Source organism: Gossypium raimondii, chromosome 10, assembly GCF_025698545.1.
Source record: "Gossypium raimondii isolate GPD5lz chromosome 10, ASM2569854v1, whole genome shotgun sequence".
Classification (NCBI taxonomy): Eukaryota; Viridiplantae; Streptophyta; class Magnoliopsida; order Malvales; family Malvaceae; genus Gossypium; species Gossypium raimondii.
The window spans coordinates 59,551,264-59,574,856 of NC_068574.1; the positions used below are offsets into that span (position 1 = coordinate 59,551,264).

General features: G+C 32.4%; 2 protein-coding genes across 3 annotated transcripts; one reads left to right on the plus strand and one right to left on the minus strand.

Moving 5' to 3' along the window:
• The first annotated feature begins 230 nt into the window (after positions 1-230).
• Positions 231-23,106, plus strand: LOC105776138 (disease resistance protein RPP8-like). Of its 2 annotated transcripts, XM_052622946.1 has the most exons (3): positions 231-2,190; positions 21,803-22,706; positions 22,980-23,106. In XM_052622946.1, exons 1-2 carry the CDS (start codon positions 311-313, stop codon positions 22,683-22,685), a joined length of 2,763 nt encoding a protein of 920 aa, XP_052478906.1. In that variant the 5' UTR covers positions 231-310; the 3' UTR covers positions 22,686-22,706; positions 22,980-23,106. The 2 variants fall into 2 exon arrangements, with proteins under 2 accessions (XP_052478906.1, XP_012454091.2); XM_012598637.2 differs by lacking the exon at positions 231-2,190 and having other exon boundaries at positions 19,749-22,706.
• On the minus strand, positions 4,171-6,455 carry LOC105776139 (protein NEDD1-like). Its single transcript, XM_052622949.1, has 3 exons — positions 5,021-6,455; positions 4,667-4,843; positions 4,171-4,580 (listed from the first exon to the last, which is right to left on the minus strand). The coding sequence occupies exons 1-3, from the start codon at positions 5,192-5,194 to the stop codon at positions 4,473-4,475; spliced, it is 459 nt and encodes a 152-aa protein (XP_052478909.1). The 5' UTR covers positions 5,195-6,455; the 3' UTR covers positions 4,171-4,472.
• Positions 23,107-23,593: the final 487 nt, after the last annotated feature.

Here is a 23,593-nt window from a genome sequence, read left to right on the forward strand (position 1 = left end):
AAGGAAATATGAAGTGTATAAAATTAAAGCAAGATCGATGTTAGAAGTGCTACAACTAACTTAGGACAAGGGTTATCCACATGTTAAGTTTGAATATATGTTATTTTATTTAAAAAAAGTTACGTTCCATAATAATAATAATAATAAGTTCAGCTATTTGCTGTCCAAAGAACAGTAATTACCAACCTCACACCCAAAAACAGCTCTTCAGAACTTCTGATAAAGAGAGATACTTATCCACTAATACATAAAATATTCTACTAATACTTGCAGATCAGTTTGTGGAATCTGTTCTGGACCAGCAGGAGAAATGGAACAGGCTATTGTGTCCTTAGCTGTTGAAAGAATTTCTGATTTACTCATCCATGAAGCTGTTTTCCTCAGAGATGTGAAAGATCAAGTTGAGAGCCTAATGGCTGAACTGAAGCGAATGCAGTGTTTCTTGAAGGACGCGGCTCGCAATCTTGAACAAGATGCGCGTTTCCAGAATCGGGTGTCGGAAATCAGAAATCTTGCTTATGATGCTGAAGATGTCATCGACTCTTTTATTCTTAAAGCAGCATATCAACGAGGTTTTCTTGGGATTGTCAAGAGATTCACCTCCATTTTCACCAAACCTTATCATCTGCACAAAATCGGGTTGCAGGTCAAAGCAATCAAGACCAAGCTCCAAAACATTTCCGAGAATCTTCCAGCTTTTGAAATACCCGATGATGGAGAAGGCTCTAGCTCAATTTTCAAGGTGCAGCAACAGTTTAGAAGGACATACTCACATGTCGAGGAAGAGGACGTTGTTAGCTTGGAAGTTAGCACGAAGGATGCCATGACCATGTTGCTGTTTGAAGAAGATAGACCCCACGCCGTGGTTTCCATAGTCGGCATGGGAGGCCTCGGTAAGACTACTCTTGCCAGAAAAGTATATAATCATGTTGATGTGAGACGCCATTTTGATTTCTTGGCTTGGTTTTCTATCTCTCAACAATGTAAGCCGAGAGAGGTTTTGCTTGGTGTCTTGAAGAAAGTTCTCTCTCCTTCTAACGATGAAAGAGAGAAAATTGAGAAAATGGACGAGATTGAGCTGAGGAGAACGCTTTTTGATGCTTTGAAAGAAAAGCGGTATTTGGTGGTCCTCGATGATATTTGGAGAAGCGAGGACTGGGATATTCTTAAACCTGCTTTTCCACCAGGAAGAAAGGGAAGCAAAATATTGTTCACAACACGAATAAAAAATGTGGCTTCACGTGCCGATCCATGGAGCACTCCCGTGGAGCTCTCACTTCTTACAGATGATGAAAGTTGGAATCTTTTGTGTAGGAAAGCATTCCCACGGAGCAAAATGGGTTCTCAATGCTGCTCAGAAGAATTTGTGAAGCTTGGAAAAGAGATGGTGAAAAAATGTGGAGGCTTGCCTTTAGCAATTGTTGTGTTGGGTTGCTTGCTGGCAACAAAACAGTCAGTGGCTCAATGGGAGATGGTTCATAAAAACATCCATGGACACTTAAATGAGCTCCCACATCAAGATCGTCAATATGGGGCAGTGAACAGAATTTTGGTTTTAAGCTACAATGACTTGCCTTATCCTTTAAAACCATGCTTTTTGTATCTTAGTCATTACCCAGAAGATTGGGAGATACCGAAAAAAGAACACATTCGTTTATGGATCGCTGAAGGTTTCATTCCGGAAAACAAAGAATTCTTGATGGAGGATTTAGGCGAAAAATTCCTAGAAGAGCTTATAGATAGGAGCTTGGTTCAAGTTAGCAGGCGAGACTATACAGGAACAAATGTGGAGACATGTCGAGTGCATGATCTCTTGAGGGAGTTGTGCACGAAGAAAGCAAGAGATGAGAAGTTCTTGGAAATTATTCAACAACCACAGCATGAACTTGAAGTGACATTGGCAGAATCTATGCTACGAAGAATTTCTATTCATCCTAGTAAATCGAAAGTTTATGTGAAGGGAGAGCATCCAAAATTACGCTCTTTGTTGTTTTCTCAGAATGAGGAATTGGTAGAATTATGCATTTCAAAATACAAAAGCTTCAAAATTTTAAGGGTGTTGACTCTTGCAAAAAGGGGCAACTACGATAAGTGGTGGCATGTGTCGACTGAAATTGGTAATCTCCAACATTTGAGATACTTGAAGTTATACTACAATAACAAAATGATTTTGCCGCGATCTTTTGGCAGGTTGAAGAATCTATACACTTTATACATCAAGTTTTGTGATGACATTGTAATTCCAGATGGTGTGTTTAAGTTAGAACGTTTAAGGCATATTGTAATAAAATCGTATGTCTATGGATTTCGTTGGCGGCAAGGGTTCACTTCAAAAAATATTGAAACTTTGAAGGTCATAGTGGTGGATGAGAAGGCGGTTGAAAATAATGCGGTGCATAGGTGGACTAATATTCAGAGTTTAGGAATAGCATTTACCAGAGCAAAATATGTGAAGCCTACCCTAATCTTGCTAGCCAAATTGCAACGCCTTAGGTCAGTGTCCTTACGTTTTTTTTATGGCTCAGGCTCACACCTAGACTTAGAACCCCTTTCTCAATATTATCACCTCTCCAAACTGAAATTACTGGGTCGGATAGAAGATGAGACACATCCGAACGGTCATGTTTTGAAATTTCTTCCATCAAATATTGTCAAATTAACTTTGATAAACTGTGAGCTGAGACAAGATCCAATGGCGGTATTAGAAAAGCTATGTCATTTGAGGATTCTCTATTTGGAGGGAGCATATATTGGGAGTAAAATGGTGTGCTCTGCAAATGGATTTCCTAAACTTGATTTTCTTGGAATGATTTTAAGAAAGCTGGAGGATTGGGAAATAGGTGCAATGCCATGCCTTCGAGAATTGGAGTTGATCCATGTTAAGAGTTTAAGGATGCTTCCAGAAGGATTGAGGTACATTACTACTCTCCAAGAATTGAATTTAATGTTAGGGATATCTTCGTCATTGAAAGAAAGGATTGAAGTGATAGATGGAAAAGAAGGAGAGGATTTCTATAAAGTGCGCCACATTCCCTCCATCCACATTAAATATTGATCCCAAAATAATAGGAGCCAACATCACGTGAGGTATTTATATCTATAAAATAATAATTTTTACATTCTTTTTTCTTTTCTTTTTAACCCATAGAGTTAGAGATTGATATAATATTGATAAAATAACATAATAGAAGAATATATCTTCAATTACCATAAAAATTATAATTAAAATATAAAAAAATAAGAATTTTGAATATTTTTCTAGAAAAACTAAATTTTTAACATCATTTTATTATTTCGTATTTTTAATTATTATACATAAGAGATGATGATATATACATACCATTTTTTTCTTGATGTAGGTTTTCCTAATCAGCACTGGAATGCACTTTGCCGAGATCTAATGTCATTGTGTGTTTGCTATATATCTAATGCTCGCTTCCGGCCTCCCAATTTGCTTTTTTTTTTTTTAATTTATCTTCTTATTAATTGGTCATTTGCATCTATTTCATTGAAATTAATCAATTTAAACCAAAGAAAGAAATTCTAAGTAACTCATTAGATGTTAAATGGTTAAATTCATTATTTAAATAGTAAAACAACCTCTTTAAATTTACAACTCACTATTTCTATTAAAATTAGATGATACAATGTCAATCAAAACATATAATATGTATACTTTTATATGACATAACAAAATTATGTACGATTTCTTATAACCAAATGTATAAAACAAATTTATACTAATCTTGACTTATGTGGAATGATGATTAAACTTTTTATCAAGTACCCGTTTAAAACAAGTTCAAACTATATGACTCCATCCCCACCGAATATTATATAAAAGAGTCAACATTAATCATTTTAAAACTTTTAACCGTTTAATCAATGATATTAATCATTCCATAAAGTTTTTTTAATCAAAATCATCATAAAGTATTAAATACTTTTACTCATTTACTATTTACTAAGAATAAACCGATAATTAAATATCTTTGAGTCTAGAATTATTTCAACTTTTACCTTGAACCAAACACGGTACTGAAACATACCTAGTAATGCGCTAATCATCGGGTTAATCAAACATTTTGTGAACTAAACTCCCTTTTAATCTAAATTCAAAAAAGTTTGTGTGCTTAAGAAAGTTGAGTTTCTCATAATTTATTCTACCTATAAACAATAACAGAGTAGCTACTCAACTTTCTATTGAAGACTTGTTTTAATAAGGTTACACAAATCAAAATGCATTAAATTCAGGGAACTCTATGTACTAAGATAATCGTGTTAAATGCTTCATTTTCAATCAACCGAGAAGCATTTATATACATGTTTCTGAAAAGTAAAAATCTTAGCCTCACATTTGTAAGCAGTTTTACTCTGATATGAGACAAGCCTACTGATGAAACAGAAGTTACGGCAATGTGATCAGAAGAGGCATTCACTAACCTCACACGATAATGTTGTTTAATCAGCGCTCAAAGCAATTGACGAAGCTGCTGATTTTCTTTCCGGAGAGACTTAACCTCTTCCATCAGTTCAGCTTGGTTCTGTAATATGGAGCTCATCACACGAGACATCTCCATCTGTTCCAATAATTTCCGCAAATTAGAGCTGAGAATATTTACATGAAAGCCAAAGCAACATAAAGGAAAGGACTATAGGAAAATACCTCCTGCATGTGGAATTGTCTTAAAATTTCAATATGCAAGTTTCTCATATCTCCATGAAGGGATTTCTGAAATGAATCGAGGGTTTCTTCTAGAATTCGTTGAAATAGCTGAAGAGTAAAGTTGCTTCCTTGTTGGGGATCTTGTTGAGATGCTTTGGGGGGTTGTAATGTTCCTCCCTATTATGGACACAATCAATGCAGTGTCATGCCCGGGAAAAACAAACTATGAAATATATAGAAATTCGTAAAACTCCTTCATCCAGGATGACTTCACTACTGAAATGCATAAAAAGACCAAAGTGATTAGAGAAATTAATGTAGTGAATAATTATTTAACCAAACCAGATATCATACATTCATTGCTGGAAGAACTCCTGAGGCCGCTGCAGTCAAAGAATCAGACCTCAATAACAGGCTATTAAACCGCTTTTCTCTGGTTTCAGCTCCTGTTTCCTTTTGTTTTTGGAGAAGCCACCAAATGGGATGTTCCATCACTAAATGCAGATGTAGTACTAATTCTCTCGGCATATGTCAAAAACCTTCGAGGCGGTGCTAAAGAAGCTAGTTTTGGTGAGTCAAGGCTGCCAGCTCTAGTAATGCCTTTTGAACCAAAAGATAAAGCAGACATGGAGCTCGAGGAGAAATGTTCAGGAAATCCCAATGAAGAAGTCTCCTGATTTGAAGAGACATCTTTCGTGTGCAAATTTTCATAGCTAGGTTAGAACTGGTCTGACTGAGCATTGAAGACTGATCTTGTCCAGCATAAATAGAGCTCGTTGTCAGACCACCAGAAGCTTGCATCCCAAAACGAGATGGCAGCTGGCGAAGGTGAGCAAATTTGTCTGATATCTTCTAACCATCCCAAGCTTCTGGAGGAGTGATGGAGGTCTCTTCACTCTTGGGAGATGGTGTAGGGGTAGATTCCAACGCTGTAAAAGACTTCGTCACATCCTGTGAAGATAAGTGGTGTACAAACTTCATTATGGGGAAAAAAGACTGAAAGGCCATATCAATTGCTCTCAAAAAACCAAATTAAGTATCAGAAACAGTTCTATGACTAAAGAACATAGGATATAACAGCCTGTGAATCAAGCTCAGCTAATTCATTTATTAAGAGAAATGAAAGTTGTTGGAAATGACATCCCACTGCAGATGATAAAAAGTTGTCTGCAATTATATTGTAAATCAGAGAAATCCTCAAAACATGCAAAGCCATACTAAAACACTGTTGATCTATTGGACTTGTTAATACAAGCATGCATAATGCTCCAAACATACAACATAATGCACAAAAAAAGCAAATTCCCATCCTATGCAAAAATGACAACTTAGGATCAACTCATATACTTGCATGAAACTAGCAGAACATTACCATGGAGATTTAAAGTAATATCTTGTACAAAAAAAATCAAAATAAATATGTTATGCATTACTGTCATCAATAATAAACAAGCAAAAAGCAAAAAATCTGTTGAGACATTGAACTGGACTTTCAATCAAGTAATGGTGATCACTGGCTCCATCATCAGCAAAAGCAAACCTCCTGCTAGAAGGAAACAGTAGGGAGGATGGCTTCTTATATTGGGTAGGTGCTCTTTTTTTGCACCATCATGACCATCCCACAGCTTATCCAGCGAGGGTGTAATAGGATGAACATCCACAAGAGGGGAAAATACCTCCATATCATCCTTAAAATTGAATGTAGAACGAGGAGCATGTAATCTCGTTAGTGTTTCACCTGGCCATAGATGGCTTCTAATTGGCTTCTAATAGTAAAACAACCCATTTAAATTTGAACTTTAGAAATTTATTTATTATTTATTGTACTAGCTTTGAGTTACGAAAATCTACAGTAGTCACTTTCAAAATGGTTAGTGTTGCACAGATGAAGCTCTATTTAATCGATTTAATCGAATTTTTTAAAATAAAAGTAAAATGGTTAGCTTTTTATTTCATCGATTTAATAGAATTTTTTAAAATAGATGAAGCTCGCCAACTCACTGATAAGATTGAGTTGTTAGGAATTTTGAAATTCTAAATTCTAAATTTTATTTTGTATAAATTATATATGAAACCCCTCAAATAAATAAATTCTCTTTTAAAACCTTTTTTTCACCATTAAAATTAAACAAAAATCGTGATTGTTTTATTTTCTCAATTTTTTTTTTATTTTCTTTCAACATTCTTTGTACTGTTGTTTTCCACGTGGTCCTTTTATTCTTGATAAGATTTTTTACTGGCCGGCAAAAAAGATTTGGAGGACGTGGGTTTGAACGTTAATAAACAAGTACTAAAATTGTGAAGTTTATTGATGGGTAATTTAGGTATAGTATAAAAAAATTAATATAATAAAAATAACAAATAATTGGAGTAAAGTACACTTAAGGTCACTAAACTACTAGTAAGTTTACGTTTTGGTTAATTAACATTTAAAAGTTACAAAACAGTTACTAAATTATTTGAAAGTCTTCTTTTAAGTCATCAGGTTGTTAAAATCACAGTTATATGGCATTCATTGTTTGCCCGCTAACTCTTCTACCCCTGCTTTTCTATAGTTTAGGTTTTTTTTCATGAAATAATTTTAAATGTCACGTATCTACGAATTAAAATCTAAATAGCTTTTTTTCTCCGTTCTTCGACACCAACCATCAGATTGACTTGATCTGATATATGTTCTTCTACTCGTCGATGAGTATTTATCCATCGTACCATTCATCAAATTGTCGCTTTAACCTCGCTAGTCGGACTTTTTTAAAGAAAAAACTAATAGTCCAATAACTTAAATAAAAGTTGTTGGATAAATTAGTGACTTAAATGAAAATCCTCAAATAATTTAATAATCATTTTGTAATTTTTTGGAGTTAATTAAATAATCAAAACATAAATTTAGTAATAGTTTAATGGCTTTGAGTATAAGTTAGCCACGTAATTATCATTTTTTCTTTTGGACTTATCCAATCAATTACGAGCAATGACCGTTGGGTCTTCAAAGAGGAGAGGATTTCTATGAAGTAGGCCACATTCCCTCTATCCAAATACAGTAATTTGCTTATATCTAAATAGGTGCATTAGAAATTTATTTCTCCAAAATAATAGTCTCTTCTCTACTTCTTTTTCGTTTTTTTTCTAAAACGAAACTTGCAATATCATTTCATAATTTCTATTTTATATTCTTTTTTATCATTATTATTAGTATAGATAAAAGATGATATACCAATTTCATGTTGTTGCTGGTAGGGTTGGATGCTTTCTTTCATCTCCAAATGCAAGCCTGCAAAGAAGCTCAACATTAATTGATTCTTCGTCGATTTATTAAGTTGATGGATTTTAAGGAAAGATTTATATTTAAAGCTTAGAAATTTATTTATTGTTTATTGTACTACTCAATTTTCTCTTATTTTCTTTCAACATCCTTTATACTATATTTTCTAAGTGGTCCTTTCATTTTGATAAAAAATTTATTAATCGGGCAAAAAATTTGGGATGTGGGTTTCAACGTTAATAAGGGTGTAATATCCGCATTGTGAAATTTATTTACGAGTAATTTAAGTATTGTATAAAGACTAACACAGTAAAATAATAAATAATTGGAGTAAATAACACCAAAGGTCACTAAATTACTATTTTGGTCAATTAATTTTAAAAAGTTACAATATGGTCACTAAATTATTCGAAAGTTTTTATTTAAGTTATTGGACTATTGAAATCTTTATTATTGTCGAAACCATTTTTTTAATTTTTTTTTAAAAAACAAAAATTAAAAATTGGGAATCGCTACCAATCTTTTATTGAGGTGTGATTGGATCACCTAAAAAATAACTTTGGTCTACGAGTTTTAGAAAAATGGATCCGGGAGTTGGTTACGTACGAGGAAGGATTAGCACCCTCGTAACGTCCAAAATTGATACCTAGTTAATTAATTAGTGTCTTAATGTCGAAAATTTAAAAATATGATCCTTAATAAAAACTTAAAAAAGTTACTTATTAAGACTCTTATCATTTCGGAGAAAAAAATGTCACACCCAATGCGTTAGGGCACGACATTCTAATTCCTCAAAAATGAATTAGTCCAAAATACTCGTATAATAAAATTTAAAAGAATATTCATTTGTTTAAGATTTATAAAGAAATCGCGGTCCAATACGTTAGGGCACAATTTCTCAAAATCCCAAATATTGAATATTTCCTTTACTAATTTTTAGAAAAAAAAATCTTTATTTCGAGAAATCTACACGTCACATCCAATGCATTAGGACACAACATATTAAATTCCCGACAACAAGTTTTTTTGTTTGATTAAAAAACATTCTCGATAATTAAATTCAACGAAGAAAATTGGAACCCAATGCGTTAGGGCTCAATCTTTTCGAAGATTCTAAATACGAGTATTGCCTTTATTTTGAAAACTTTTGAATAAAATGATTTTGATGCTTGAATGATATCGAACATAGCCTTTTAAGCGAATAGAATGCAATAAATGATAATATACAACAGGGAGCGATAATTCGTAAATAAAACATACACTAATGAATGATAAATAACAAATGAATTCGAAAGAAAATACATAAACCTATTTAAGAGAGAATTTAAAGGTAATAGCTAAAATAATATGAAATCAATAATATATAGAATAAAAATAAGTTATTACAAATTATATATGTATATATAAAATAGTATTGTATAAAAATATTTTCATATAAATCTTTAAGACATATAAACATGTAAAGTGAATTTCAAAATATATTACAAAATAGGAATATCAAAGAATATATACAAATCATGTTGAATTTACCTAAAATATAAAAAGTGTGATAAATCAAATAATAGCAATATATATTGAATTTCAAAATAATGATACATTATAATTTTTAAAAAGGGTAATATATATACATATAATTCAATAAACTTATAGCCATAATACATATAAAACGTAAAATAAAATAGAAAATACTAAGCTTAATCATTAAAATAGTATTAGATTCAAAATTAAATATATATATTTTTTTAAAAATAGTGGAGTAAGAAATCAAGCACATTGAATTAATAAGGATTTAAATTGAACTCCAAACAGAATTAAAGGAAAAAAAAATGAAGGGCCCAATTAAAAGGCGCGAATGACTTATAGGGCTCGAATGGGAAAATATATCCATCCTTTGAAACGCGTCACTTTATTAGGACTAAATAAATAAATAAATAAAATTCGTAGTGGTATCACCTTCTCCCTTTTTTAAAATCGTAAATAAGTAAAAAATAATCGAAAAAAAACAGTAAGCCACCTTTAAAAAACTGCCAATCGTTCTCCATTTTTTTATTGATTTTTCTCCTCCTTCTACAATAAAGGGAGATGCCTCTATTTATAGCTGAGCCTCCCCAAATCCAACGGTACAGATCAATTACATCAACGATTAAGATTAAAGGGTATCTACAAATTAAATCTCTAAGATTACAAAATCATATTTTCTAAGATTGCATATCATATTCAAGATTACATATATCATATCTAAGATTGCATATCCTTGAAGATTATGTTTCCATAAGCTTGTAGATGGACCTTCAACCTTTTCAAGTACTGGGTCATTCCGATCGGGCCAAATGATATAATTTTATACTAGACTTAGACTTTATTTTATTATTTTGGGTTTATTATTTTTTGTGAGCCCGGGCTAAAATTGAGCATTACAAGTATATGGCATTTATTGTTCACATCGCCTGCACCAATAATAAACTCTTTCCCCTTACTCTTCTACAATTTAGGGTTTTTTTAATAAAATAACTTTAAATATCACGTATCTACGAACTAAAATCTAAATAGTTCTTCGATACCGACCATCAAATTGACTTAGTCTAAAATATATTCTTTTACTCGTTGATGAGTATTGATCTATTGTATTGTTCATCGAATTGTCGCTTGAACCTAGCTAGTCAAACTATTTTTTTAAAAAAAACTTAATAGTTCAATGACTTAAACAAAAATTTTAATAGTTTAATGACTTAAATGAAAATTATTGAATATTTTAATAACTATCTTTTAATTTTTTAAAGTTAAATAATTAAAATATAAATTTATTAATAGTTTAGTGAAGTTGAGTATAATTTATCCAAATTATTATAATTTTTTCTTTTGGTCTTATCCTATCAATTATGAATTGCAAACAACTTTTATTCCCAATGTGTGGAAAATCTGTTGGCGCTTAAAGCTTTTTCTAAAAGCAATTTTGTTTTTATTTTAAAAAAATAGCTTCTAGATTTGGAGTTTTATTTTAGTTGAACGGCACACGGCTTTTGAATAATTAAATATGTTATGGCTGCTCTACGGGAGTGGACTGTGGCTTTTCCGAGTAGGGCTAAAACCTGTCTTGTTTGATTGAATAGTTTGATTGATGAATTATCTATTAAGGCTTTTTTATAAAAATAATTCAAAAAATTTGATTATTTATTTTTATTAAATACACAAATGACATAAAATAACGACATTTTAAAAATGGATGACGCAGGTAGTTTTAGACATTGGTAGCGTCAAATTATTTAGTTTCACCAGAAAAAAAAAATTTTTTTTAAGTTCTCTCAATTTTTCAAAAATAGCGATATTTTCTTAATATTTATACAGGTAACGTCATTTTACATGATTCTACTAAAAAATAAATTTTTATCCCGATTGCTGACGTGGTATGTTGGTGACGTCAAACTCCTTGACTCCACCATCTTTTACTGTAGGTTTTAGATCATTTACATGTTTAATAAAAAATGGATTATTTTCATAAATAATCAAAATTTTTGAGTTATTTTTATATAAAAAAAAGCCTTTATTTATGAGTTCAGTTATTTATTTAAGCGCAAAAGTCCATCTTATATATATATATATAAAAACCGAATAAAACGATTTCTTTTTTCTACAAGAATTTCCATCAAACGTTAGTTTTTCTATTCTTGAAACTGACGAGGAATGTTGAGGAGTGGCATGTGTCAAGTGAAATTGGTAATCTCCATCATTTGAGCTTAAGATGCAAACTCAAAATACTCTTGCCATGGGCTATTGGAAATTAGCTGAAGAATTTACACACTTTATACCTCTAATGCCATTATGACTCTGTAATTCCAAATGTAGTGTTCAAGTTGGAATGTTTAAGGCAATTTGTGATGAAATGGTATACATACCCTTGTTAAAAAAGTTGTTTTCTCCTGTGCCTGTTGGAACATTTTCAAATATTTATAGTATCCCAATAACTATAAATGAATGGGTGTAATTAATCAAAAGATAAAACTTTTGGCCATTGGTCAAAAGTTATACCATTTGATTTTATAAAAAGAATTATAGCTATTCAAAAAAATATTATTTGAATAGTTACAAAATTAAATGAATAAATATTATTATTTATTTATTCATAAAGACACCTATTGAAAGATGTCTCTATGAAGAGACATGAAAATTCCTATAAATAGGAATGGGATTTCATTTGGAAAGATATCAACAAATTCTAATTTTATTTCTTCTCTTCCTTCATTTTCTAATATTATTAGATTATTCTATAAAGTATTCTGCAGAAATCCTTTGTAGAAATTGAGTTTTGTTATACATTACTCGGTGCATAGTGGACTATTCTCAAATCGATGCAAAAGCGCAAATAGTCATTGGCTTCATTGTATCCTCGAGGTTAATTTGCTTGGAACTCGTTTGCTGCGAAGATAAGTGGGGCGAATATAACCTTAAAGATAGTGGCTTGATACACGCCTTGGAGACATCCTATTTCTTCTTTTCTTTTCAAGTTCCGATCGTGTGTTCGAGATTTTCCTTACCGGAGTTTTGTACTAACAATTTTAAGGTTATAATTCATGATGACTACCACAACACATGAAAGTGGAACACTAAGGGAGTTGGCTTCCAACTTTGTTAAACTTGATCGTTTTGATGGTGGCAATTTTCGACGATGGCAGAAAAAGATGCACTTTTTGTTATCAATTTTGAAGATTGCTTATGTTTTGAATACTCCAAGACCTGAAAAGAATGAAAACGAATCTGTTGCTGCAACCCGAGAAAGACAAAAATGGGACAATGCTAATTACATGTGCATGGGCCACATATTGAATGGTTTATCTGATGGTTTGTTCGACACCTACCAAAACAAGGTCACCGCTAAAGAATTATGGGACAAATTGGAGACAAGATACATGACCGAAGATGTTACAAGTAAGAAATTTCTTGTCAGTCATTTCAATAATTATCAAATGGTTGATGGTCGTTCTGTTATGGAACAATTTCGTGATATTGAAAAGATGCTGAATCAATTTAAGCGATATGATATGAAAATGGATGAAATGATTGTGGTATCCTCCATAATAGTCAAACTTCCTCCATCTTGGAAAGACTTTAAAAGAAGTCTAAAACATAAGAAAGAGGAAATATCTCTTGAGGCTTTGGCAAATCATCTTCGTATTGAAGAAGAGTATCGAAAACAAGATCAGAACTTAAATTCTAAAAATGCCAAAGTACATGTTACGGAGGAAGTACAGACTACTAAACCATTCAAGAGAAAGTTCAATCAGACTGATAGAGCACCTAAGTTTAAAAAGAAACAAAAGGGCTCATGCTATCATTGTCGAAAGCCAGGACATTTCAAGAATGAATGTCGATTTTTAAAGAAGAAATCATCTTCTAAGGCTGATAATAACGAAAAGTTCGTTGCAATGATATCTGAAATTAATATGGCACAAGATGATAATACATGGTGGATTGATACCGGAGCAACCAAACATGTGTGCAAAGACAAAAACATGTTCACAAAGTTCACACAATGTGAAAATGACAATGTCTTGTACATGGGAAATTCTTCCATCGCAGCAATTAAAGGCAAAGGGTCTGTTGAACTACAATTCACTTCTGGAAAGGTTTTAACCTTAAATGATGTATATTATGTACCAGAAGTTAGGAAGAATTTAGTGTCTGGAAGTATGTTGAATAAGTTTGGTTTCAAACTTGTTTTTGAGGCAGATAAGTTTATTTTGTCTAATGGAGGTATTTTTGTGGGGAAAGGGTATATGTATGAGAGCATGTTCAAACTCAATATTATTAATAAGAATAAAAATACTATTTCTGCTTATATGGTTGAATCTTTTGGTTTGTGGCATTATAGATTAGGTCATTTGAATTATAGGAAATTGAATGACATGTATAAATTAGATTTAATTCTGCTTTTAATAATAATATTGAAAAATGCAATACATGTATGTTGACTAAAATTACAAGAAATCATTTCCATAAGGTTAAAAGGAAAACAAAATTGCTTGATTTGATACATAGTGATTTATGTGACTTGCATAATACTCCTACATTAGGTGGAAAGAAATATTTTATTACTTTAATTGATGATTGTTCTAGATATTGTTATGTATATTTATTGCATTCAAAAGATGAAGCGCTTGATAAATTTAAAGTTTATAAATCAAGTTGAACTTGATGTGAATCATTTATCAAGTGCTTAAGATCGGATAGAGGTGGAGAATACTATAATCCAAGTTATTTTGAACTCACTGGAATTGTCCATCAAGTTTCACCTCTTACACACCACAACAAAATGGTGTAGTGAAAGAAAAATAGAGTCTTGACTGAAATGGTAAATTCAATGTTATCATATTCGGTCTTGGACAAGGTTTTTGGGGAGAAGCTGTTCTAACAGCTTGTCATATATTGAATAGAGTTCCTAATAAGGAAACTAAAATAACCCCCTATGAACAATGGAAGAAAAGGAAACCAAACCTTAATTATTTGAAAGTTTGGGGTTGTAGAGCTATTGTAAAAGTTCCAACACCTAAACGTAAAAAGTTAGGTGAAAGAGGAAGTGAATGCATATTTATAGGTTATGCACATAATAGCAAGGCATATAGGTTCATAGTAATTGAACCAAATGATTCAATTTCAATTAATACGGTTATTGAATCAAGAGATGCTATTTTTGATGAAAATAGATTTAATTCTAGATCAAGACAATTACAACCACAACAATTGATTCATTCTTCAAATGAGAATGAGATTCCATTGAAACAAATTGATAATAATGATGAATCTTGTCAAGAATTAAGAAGAAGTAAGAGGATTAAAAAGGTCAAAGATTTTGGACCAGATTTCATTATGTTTCTTATAGAAGGAAAATGTGAAAGTATATGCAATAAGATACCTTATTGTTATAATACCGAATCTGATTCTATTACATTTGAAGAAGCAGTGAAATCTCAAGACTCTGCTTTTTGGAAAGAAACAATAAATGATGAAATAGATTCAATAATGGGAAATCAAACTTGGATCTTAGTTGATCTTCCACCAGGTTCCAAACCAATAGGTTGTAAATGGATCTTCAAAAAGAAAATGAAGGTCGATGAAACCATTGATAAAAAGCAAGGTTGGTAGCAAAAGGTTTTACACAAAGACAAGGTATTGATTACTTTGATACCTATGCTCCAGTAGCAAGAATTGCTACAATTAGACTATTAATATCACTTACCTCTATATATAATTTGGTTGTTCACCAAATGGATGTTAAAACTGCATTTTTAAATGGTGAATTGGAAGAGGAAGTGTACATGGAGCAACCGGAAGGATTTGTTGTTCCAGGACAAGAGCATAAGGTATGTAAGCTTGTTAAATCTTTATATGGGCTTAAACAAGCACCAAAACAATGGCACCAAAAGTTTGACAAGGTTGTTTTAGCTAATGGCTATAAAATAAATGAATCTGATAAGTGCATATATAGTAAATTTGATAATGGAAAGGGTGTCATAATTTGCTTATATGTAGATGACATGCTCATTTTTGGCACGGATTTGGAACAAATAGAAAACACAAAGAAATTCTTGTCAAACAACTTTGCTATGAAGGATATGGGTGTAGCAGATGTTATTCTTGGGATTAAAATAACCCGAGATGAAAGCACTATAGCTTTATCACAATCACATTACATTGAAAATGTGCTTAAAAAGTTTGATCTTTTCAACTGTATACCAGCATCTACACCCATGGATCCTCAATTAAAATTAGTATCTAATGGTGGTAGGAAAATTGATCAATTGAAATATGCAAGTCTAATTGGTTGTCTTATGTATATAATGACTTGTACAAGACCAGATATTGCATATGCTGTTGGAAAATTGAGTAGGTACACAAGTAATCCAAGTAGTTTGCATTGGCAAGCTTTGAATAAAGTACGTAGGTACTTAAAGAAAACTATTAACTATGGATTGTGTTATAATGGATATCCTCCAGTTTTAGAAGGGTATTCGGATGCTAGTTGGATTACAAGTTTGGAAGATCATGCATCTACTAGTGGATGGATCTTTATTCTTGGTGGAGGAGTCATTTCTTGGGGTTCCAAGAAACAAACATGTATTACTGATTCCACCATGGCGCAGAATTTATTGCATTAGCATTGCATCTAAAGAAGCGAGAATGGTTAAGAAATTTGCTTTATGATGTACCTTTATGGCCTAAGCCAATTTCACCTATTTCTATCCGTTGTGATAGTGAGGCTACTCTAGCAAAGGCATATAGCCAAGTATATAATGGAAAGTCTAGACACATTGGATTAAGACATAGTTATGTCCGACAATTAATCTCTGATGGAGTGATCACTATTAATTATGTGAGGTCAAGTGAAAATTTGGCAGATCCTTTGACAAAAGTCTTGCTAGAGATGCGATAAAAAGGACCTCAAAAGGGATGGGACTCAAGCCTATTAATTAGAGTCACCCATGATGGAAACTCGACTCAACGCTTGGTATAACGTCAAGTCTTAAGTTTAATGAGACAAAGTACATCATTAGTATGTGACTGTTAGCACTATAAATAAATTCATCCTAAGATTAAAGTGCTAGGTACCCGTAATGATAAGGGAAGGATGAGTAATATACTCTTAATGGACCCATAACATAAATATGTTAGAGTGTTATAATTATGGGAACACTTTTGATGGGATCTACCTATGTGAGTAGAAGTGTGGCCGCTTCTAGGAGCTTAAGGGCTTGGCTCTGACAGCACTCATGAAAAGAGGACATAGACACATGGCCATAATAGTGTCCCTAGATACTATGCATTGACTGATGTTGAAATCATTGTGTGAGATGTGTTCAGTTAATCAAATGGAATAGTTGGTTCAAAGCTTAGTCTACCATGCAATTTCGATTAACTTTAACATGTTTTCACTAAGTGAAGGTTCAATCGTAAGACACCTTCATTTATGCAAATTGATTTCCAAGAATATCAAAATCTAAATATTTTGAAAATGGGGGGAGATTGTTGGAACATTTTCAAATATTTATAGTATTCCAATAACTATAAATGAATGGGTGTAATTAATCAAAAGATAAAACTTTTGGCCATTGGTCAAAAGTTATACCATTGATTTTATAAAAGAATTATAGCTATTCAAAAAATATTATTTGAATAGTTACAAAATTAAATAAATAAATATTATTATTTATTTATTCATAAAGACACCTATTGAAAGATGTCTCTATGAAGAGACATGAAAATTCCTATAAATAGGAATGGGATTTCATTTGGAAAGATATCAACAAATTCTAATTTTATTTCTTCTCTTCCTTCATTTTCTAATATTATTAGATTATTCTATAAAGTATTGCTGCAGAAATCCTTTGTAGAAATTGAGTTTTTGTTATACATTACTCAGTGCATAGTGGACTATTCTCGTCAGTGCAAAACACAAATAGTCATTGGCTTCATTGGAATTGGAACTCGTTTGCACACTGAAGATAAGTGGGGGCGAATATAACCTTAAAGATAGTGGCTTGATACACGCCTTGGAGCCTGTCCTATTTCTTCTTTTCTTTTCCTTACCGGAGTTTTGTACTAACAGTGCCAAAGCTTTTCTTCAAAAAATATTGAAACTTTGAAGCACATGATGGTAAATAAGAGGTTTATTGAAAATAATGAGGCAATTAGGTTGACTCATATTTAATGTTTAGGAATAATATTTAAGAGTTCAAAAGATATTAAGTCTATCTTACTGTTGCTAATCATATTGGATCGCCTTGGGTCATCGTACATGTGTTTGCTTGACTATATGAACCATGACAAGTGAACTCATTCTTCATATCTAGACTTGGAACCTCTTTATTAGTGTCGTCACCTCTCCAAATTGAAGTTAATAGGGCATATAAAAGAAGATCCACATCAGAGCCATCATGTTTTGAGCCATCATGTTTTGGAATTTCTTCTGTCAAGTATTGTCAAGTTAACTTTAGATGACTCTATGATGATCCATGATTCAATGGGTGTGTTGGAAAAGTTACATTGTTTGAGGATTCGGAAGTTAGAGAGTTCAACATATGATGAGAGTAAGATTATATGCTTTGCCAATGGGTTTCCTCAACTTGATGCTCCTGAAATTAGATTTCTACCAGGGTTGAAGGAGTGCGAAATAGAAGAAGGCGCAATGGCACGCCTTTAAAGATTGGAATTGGTCAATGTTAATAGTCATTGAAAGAAATAATTAAAGTGATAGATGAAAGAGGAGAGGATTTCTATGAAGTAGGCCACATTCCCTCTATCCAAATACAGTAATTTGCTTATATCTAAATAGGTGCATTAGAAATTTATTTCTCCAAAATAATACTCTTCTCTACTTCTTTTTCGTTTTTTCTAAAACGAAACTTGCAATATCATTTCATAATTTCTATTTTATATTCTTTTTTATCATTATTATTAGTATAGATAAAAGATGATATACCAATTTCATGTTGGTGGTGGTAGGGTTGGATGCTTTCTTTCATCTCCAAATGCAAGCCTGCAAAGAAGCTCAACATTAATTGATTCTTCGTCGATTTAAGTTGATGGATTTTAAGGAAAGATTTAGATTTAAATCTTAGAAATTTATTTATTGTTTATTGTACTACTCAATTTTCTCTTATTTTCTTTCAACATCCTTTATACTATATTTTCTAAGTGGTCCTTTCATTTTTGATAAAAAAAATTATTAATCGGGCAAAAAAACATTTGGGATGTGGGTTTCAATGTTAATAAGGGTGTAATATCCGCATTGTGAAATTTATTTACGAGTAATTTAGTATTGTATAATAAATAACACAGTAAAAATAATAAATAATTGGAGTAAATAACACCAAAGGTCACTAAATTACTATTTTGGTCAATTAATATTAAAAAGTTATAATATAATTTTTGTCTTAAGTTGGGTTTGGATGGGCGATTAGGTGTGGTACGGTGCGTCACGCTATAATGTTGCTACAGTATTTAATCTCATCGCCACCGTTATTTTTACACTAATAACAAATAGACGCACCGCTCATCTAAATTCACTCTTATAAGATCAGTTATGAGAAATGACTGTTATGAGGGTTGGCCTACTAACGTGAGTGATTATAATTTTTCTTCACATGCCATTTTACTTTATCGATTTTGTGTGGAATCCAATGTGGAAATTGAAAGCAGCTTTTGTTTTCAATGTGGAAAATCTATTGTGCTTTTGGAATTTTGTGTACACCTTACCTTTTCTTTCTTAAAAAGATAATAAAAAAAAAAAAACAAGCGAGTTTTCTTTTAGTCCTTTTTAAAAATTGCTTTTTAATTGGAAGAAATTATTTTATAATTGTTATGAATTTTTCATTATTAAATCAACATCTATTGATAGCAAAATAAATTTGATTTACTCTATATTTTATATATAAACATTACTATTAATCAATAAAAATATGTTGGTTATTATAAAAAATAGGGATATGTTTGTACTTTTTGATAGTCATAGCTCTGTTCAGGATGTGGTAGATACATGTATTAGTTAGACGAGAAGTTATTCGTCACCCTCAATGACTATGTTCCATTCGAATTCTATGGCTTTTGATTCAAAATGATTAGCTTCAGAAAGTGATTTAGTTAAACTTAATACAGATGGTGCAATTTCGGTTGTAATTGAAGGAATCATTAAAGATGCTAATAGTAATTAGTTATGTGGTTAGTTAATAACATTAAGAAAATATGAAGTGCTTAAAATTGAAGCAAGATCAATGTTAGAAGGACTTTGACCAACTTAGAACAAGGGTTATCGATAATATATGTTATTTTATTTAAAAAAAGTTACGTTCCATAATAATAATAATAAGTTAATTACCAACCTCACCCCCAAAAACAGCTCTTCAAAATTTCTGATAAAGAGAAATACTTCTCCACTAATACATAAAATATTCTACTAATACTTGCAGTTCAGTTTGTGGAATCTGTTCTGGACCAGCAGGAGAAATGGAAGAGGCTATTGTGTCCTTAGCTGTTGAAAGAATTTCAGATTTACTCATCCATGAAGCTGTTTTCCTCAAAGATGTGAAAGATCAAGTTGAGAGTCTAAGGGCTGAACTGAAGCGAATGCAGTGTTTCTTGAAGGACGCGGATCGCAATCTTGAACAAGATGCGCGTTTCCAGAATCGGGTGTCGGAAATCAGAGATCTTGCTTATGATGCTGAAGATGTCATCGACTCTTTTATTCTTAAAGCAGCATATCAACGAGATTCTCATGGGATTGTCAAGAGATTCACCTCCATTTTCACCAAACCTTATCATCTGCACAAAATCGGGGTGCAGCTCAAAGCAATCAAGACCGAGCTCCAAAACATTTCCGAGAATCTTCCAGCTTTTGAGATACCCGGTGATGGAGAAGGCTCTAGCTCAATTTTCAAGGTGCAGCAACGGTTAAGAAGGGCATACTCACATGTCGAGGAAGAGGACGTTGTTAGCTTGGAGGTTAGCACCAAGGATGTCATGACCAAATTGATGACTGAAGAAGATAGACCCCACGCCGTAGTTTCCATAGTCGGCATGGGGGGCCTCGGTAAGACTACTCTTGCCAGAAAAGTATATAATCATGTTGATGTGAGACGCCATTTTGATTTCTTGGCTTGGTTTTCTATCTCTCAACAATGTAAGCCGAGAGAGGTTTTGCTTAGTGTCTTGAAGAAAGTTCTCTCTCCTTCTAACAATGATAGAGAGAAAATTGAGAAAATGGACGAGATTGAGCTAACGAGAACGCTTTTTGATGCTTTGAAAGAAAAGCGGTATTTGGTGGTCCTCGATGATATTTGGAGAAGCGAGGACTGGGATATTCTTAAACCTGCTTTTCCACGAGGAAGAAAGGGAAGCAAAATATTGTTCACAACACGCAACAGGAATGTGGCTTCACGAGCCGATTCTTGCAACACTCCCATCGAGCTCTCATTTCTTACGGATGATGAAAGTTGGAATCTTTTGTGTAAGAAAGCATTCCCACGGAGCAAAATGGGTTCTCAATGCTGCTCAGAAGAATTTGTGAAGCTTGGAAAAGACATGGTGAAAAAATGTGGAGGCTTGCCTTTAGCAATTGTTGTGTTGGGTTGCTTGCTGGCAACAAAACAGTCCGTGGCTCAATGGGAGATGGTTCATAAAAACATCCATGGACACTTAAATGAGCTCCAACACCAAGATCGTCAATATGGTGCAGTGAACCGAATTTTGGTTTCAAGCTACAATGACTTGCCTTATCCTTTAAAACCATGCTTTTTGTATCTTAGTCATTATCCAGAAGATTGGGAGATACCGAAAAAAGAACTCATTCGTTTATGGATCGCTGAAGGTTTCATTCCGGAAAACGAAGAATTCTTGATGGAGGATTTAGGCGAAAAATTCCTAGAAGAGCTTATAGATAGGAGCTTGGTTCAAGTTAGCACGCGAGACTATACAGGAACAAATGTGGAGACATGTCGAGTGCATGATCTCTTGAGGGACTTTTGCATGAAGAAAGCAAGAGAGGAGAAGTTCTTGGAAATTATTCAACAACCACTGCATGAACTTGAAGTGACATTGGCAGAATCTATGCTACGAAGAATTTCTACTCATCCTAGTGAATCGAAAGTTTATTTGAAGGGAAAGCATCCAAAATTACGCTCTTTGTTGTTTTCTCATTCTGAGAAATTGGTAGAATTGTGCATTTCAAAATACAAAAGCTTCAAATTTTTAAGGGTGTTGACTCTTGCAAAAAGGAGCGACTGCAATCAACCGTGGCATGTGTCGACTGAAATTGGTAATCTCCAACATTTGAGATACTTGAAGTTTTACTACAATAACAAAGTGATTTTGCCGCGATCTATTGGCAGGTTGAAGAATCTGTACACTTTATACATCAAGTTTTGTGATGACATTGTAATTCCAGATGGTGTGTTTAAGTTAGAACGTTTAAGGCATATTGTAATAAAATCGGTTGGGAAATTCCACGTAGATGGATTTCGTTGGCGGCAAGGGTTCACTTCAAAAAATATTGAAACTTTGAAGTTCATAGTGGTGGATGAGAAGGCGGCTGAAAATAATGCGGTGCTTAGGTGGACTAATATTCAGAGTTTAGGAATAGAATTTACCAGAGCAGAATATGTGAAGCCTACCCTAATCTTGCTAGCCAAATTGCAACGCCTTAGGTCAGTGTCCTTGTGTTTTTTTTATTGCTCACACCTAGACTTAGAACCCCTTTCTCAATATTATCACCTCTCCAAACTGAAATTACTGGGTCCGATAAAAGATGAGCCACATCCGAACGGTCATGTTTTGAAATTTCTTCCATTAAATATTGTCAAATTAACTTTGTTTGACTGTGGGCTGAGACAAGATCCAATGGCGGTATTAGAAAAGCTATGTCATTTGAGGATTCTCTTTTTGAAGGGAGCATATATTGGGAGTAAAATGGTGTGCTCTACAAATGGATTTCCTAAACTTGATTATCTTTTAATTATGTTAATTATGTTGGAGGAGTGGGAAATAGAAGAAGGTGCAATGCCATGCCTTCGAGAATTGACGTTGGCCAATGTTGAGAGTTTAAGGATGCTTCCAGAAGGATTGAGATACATGACTACTCTCCAAAAATTGAATTTAATAGGAATATCTTCGTTATTGAAAGAAAGGATTAAAGTGATAGATGGAAGAGAAGGAGAGGAATTCTATAAAGTGCGCCACATTCCCTTCATCCGACATTTTTTGATGCCAAAATAATAGGAGCCAACATCACGTGAGGTATTTATTTCTATAAAATAATAATTTTTACATTCTTTTTTCTTTTCTTTTTCACCCATAGAGTTAGAGATTAATATTATATTGATAAAATAATACAATAGATGAATATATCTTTAATTACCATAAAAATTGTAATTAAAATATAAAAAAATAAGAATTTCGAATCATTTTCTAGAAAAACTAAAATTTTAATATCATTTTATTATTTCATATTTTTAATTATTATACATAAGAGATGATGATATGTACATACCATTTTTCTTCTTGATGCAGGTTATCTAATCAGCACTGGAATGCACTTTCCCGAGATATCTAATTTCATTAAGTGTGTATATGTATTTTTTGTAAGAATTGGATTGCTATATACCATGAGCTTTGAATGAAGTGATTGTTTGCTATATATCTAAGGCTCGTTTCCGGCCTCCCAATTTGCTTATTTTTAAAAAAATTATCTTCTTATTAATTGGTTCTTCATTTGCATCTATTTAATTGAAATTAATCAATTTAAACCGAAGAAAGAAATTCTAAATAACTCATTAGATGTTAAATGGTTAAATTCATTATTTAAATAGTAAAATAACCCATTTAAATTTACAACTCACTATTTCAATTAAAAATTAGATGATACAATGTTAATCAAAACATATAACATGTATATTTATATGACATAACAAAAATATGTGTGTTTTCTTATAACAAAATATATAAAACAGATTTATATTAACCTTGAGTTATGTGGAATGATGATTAAATTTTGTAACAGATTTATACTAATCCCCACCGAATATTTTATAAAAAGAGTCGACATTAATCATTTTAAAATTTTTAACTGTTTAATCAATTATATTAATAATTCCATAAAGTTTTTTAATCAAAACTTTTTACTC

Excerpts from the sequence above, each read along its gene's own strand:
- LOC105776138 (XM_052622946.1), top strand. The coding sequence starts at position 311 with ATGGAACAGGCTATTGTGTCCTTAGCTGTTGAAAGAATTTCTGATTTA. Across the intron at positions 2,191-21,802 it reads TTGCCGCGATCTTTTGGCAG|GTTGAAGAATCTGTACACTT; the intron begins GTTGAAGAATCT and ends ATCTATTGGCAG.
- LOC105776139 (XM_052622949.1), bottom strand. The coding sequence starts at position 5,194 with ATGCCGAGAGAATTAGTACTACATCTGCATTTAGTGATGGAACATCCC. Across the intron at positions 4,844-5,020 it reads GAGTTCTTCCAGCAATGAAT|GGAGGAACATTACAACCCCC; the intron begins GTATGATATCTG and ends TGTCCATAATAG. Across the intron at positions 4,581-4,666 it reads GACAATTCCACATGCAGGAG|ATGGAGATGTCTCGTGTGAT; the intron begins GTATTTTCCTAT and ends TTATTGGAACAG.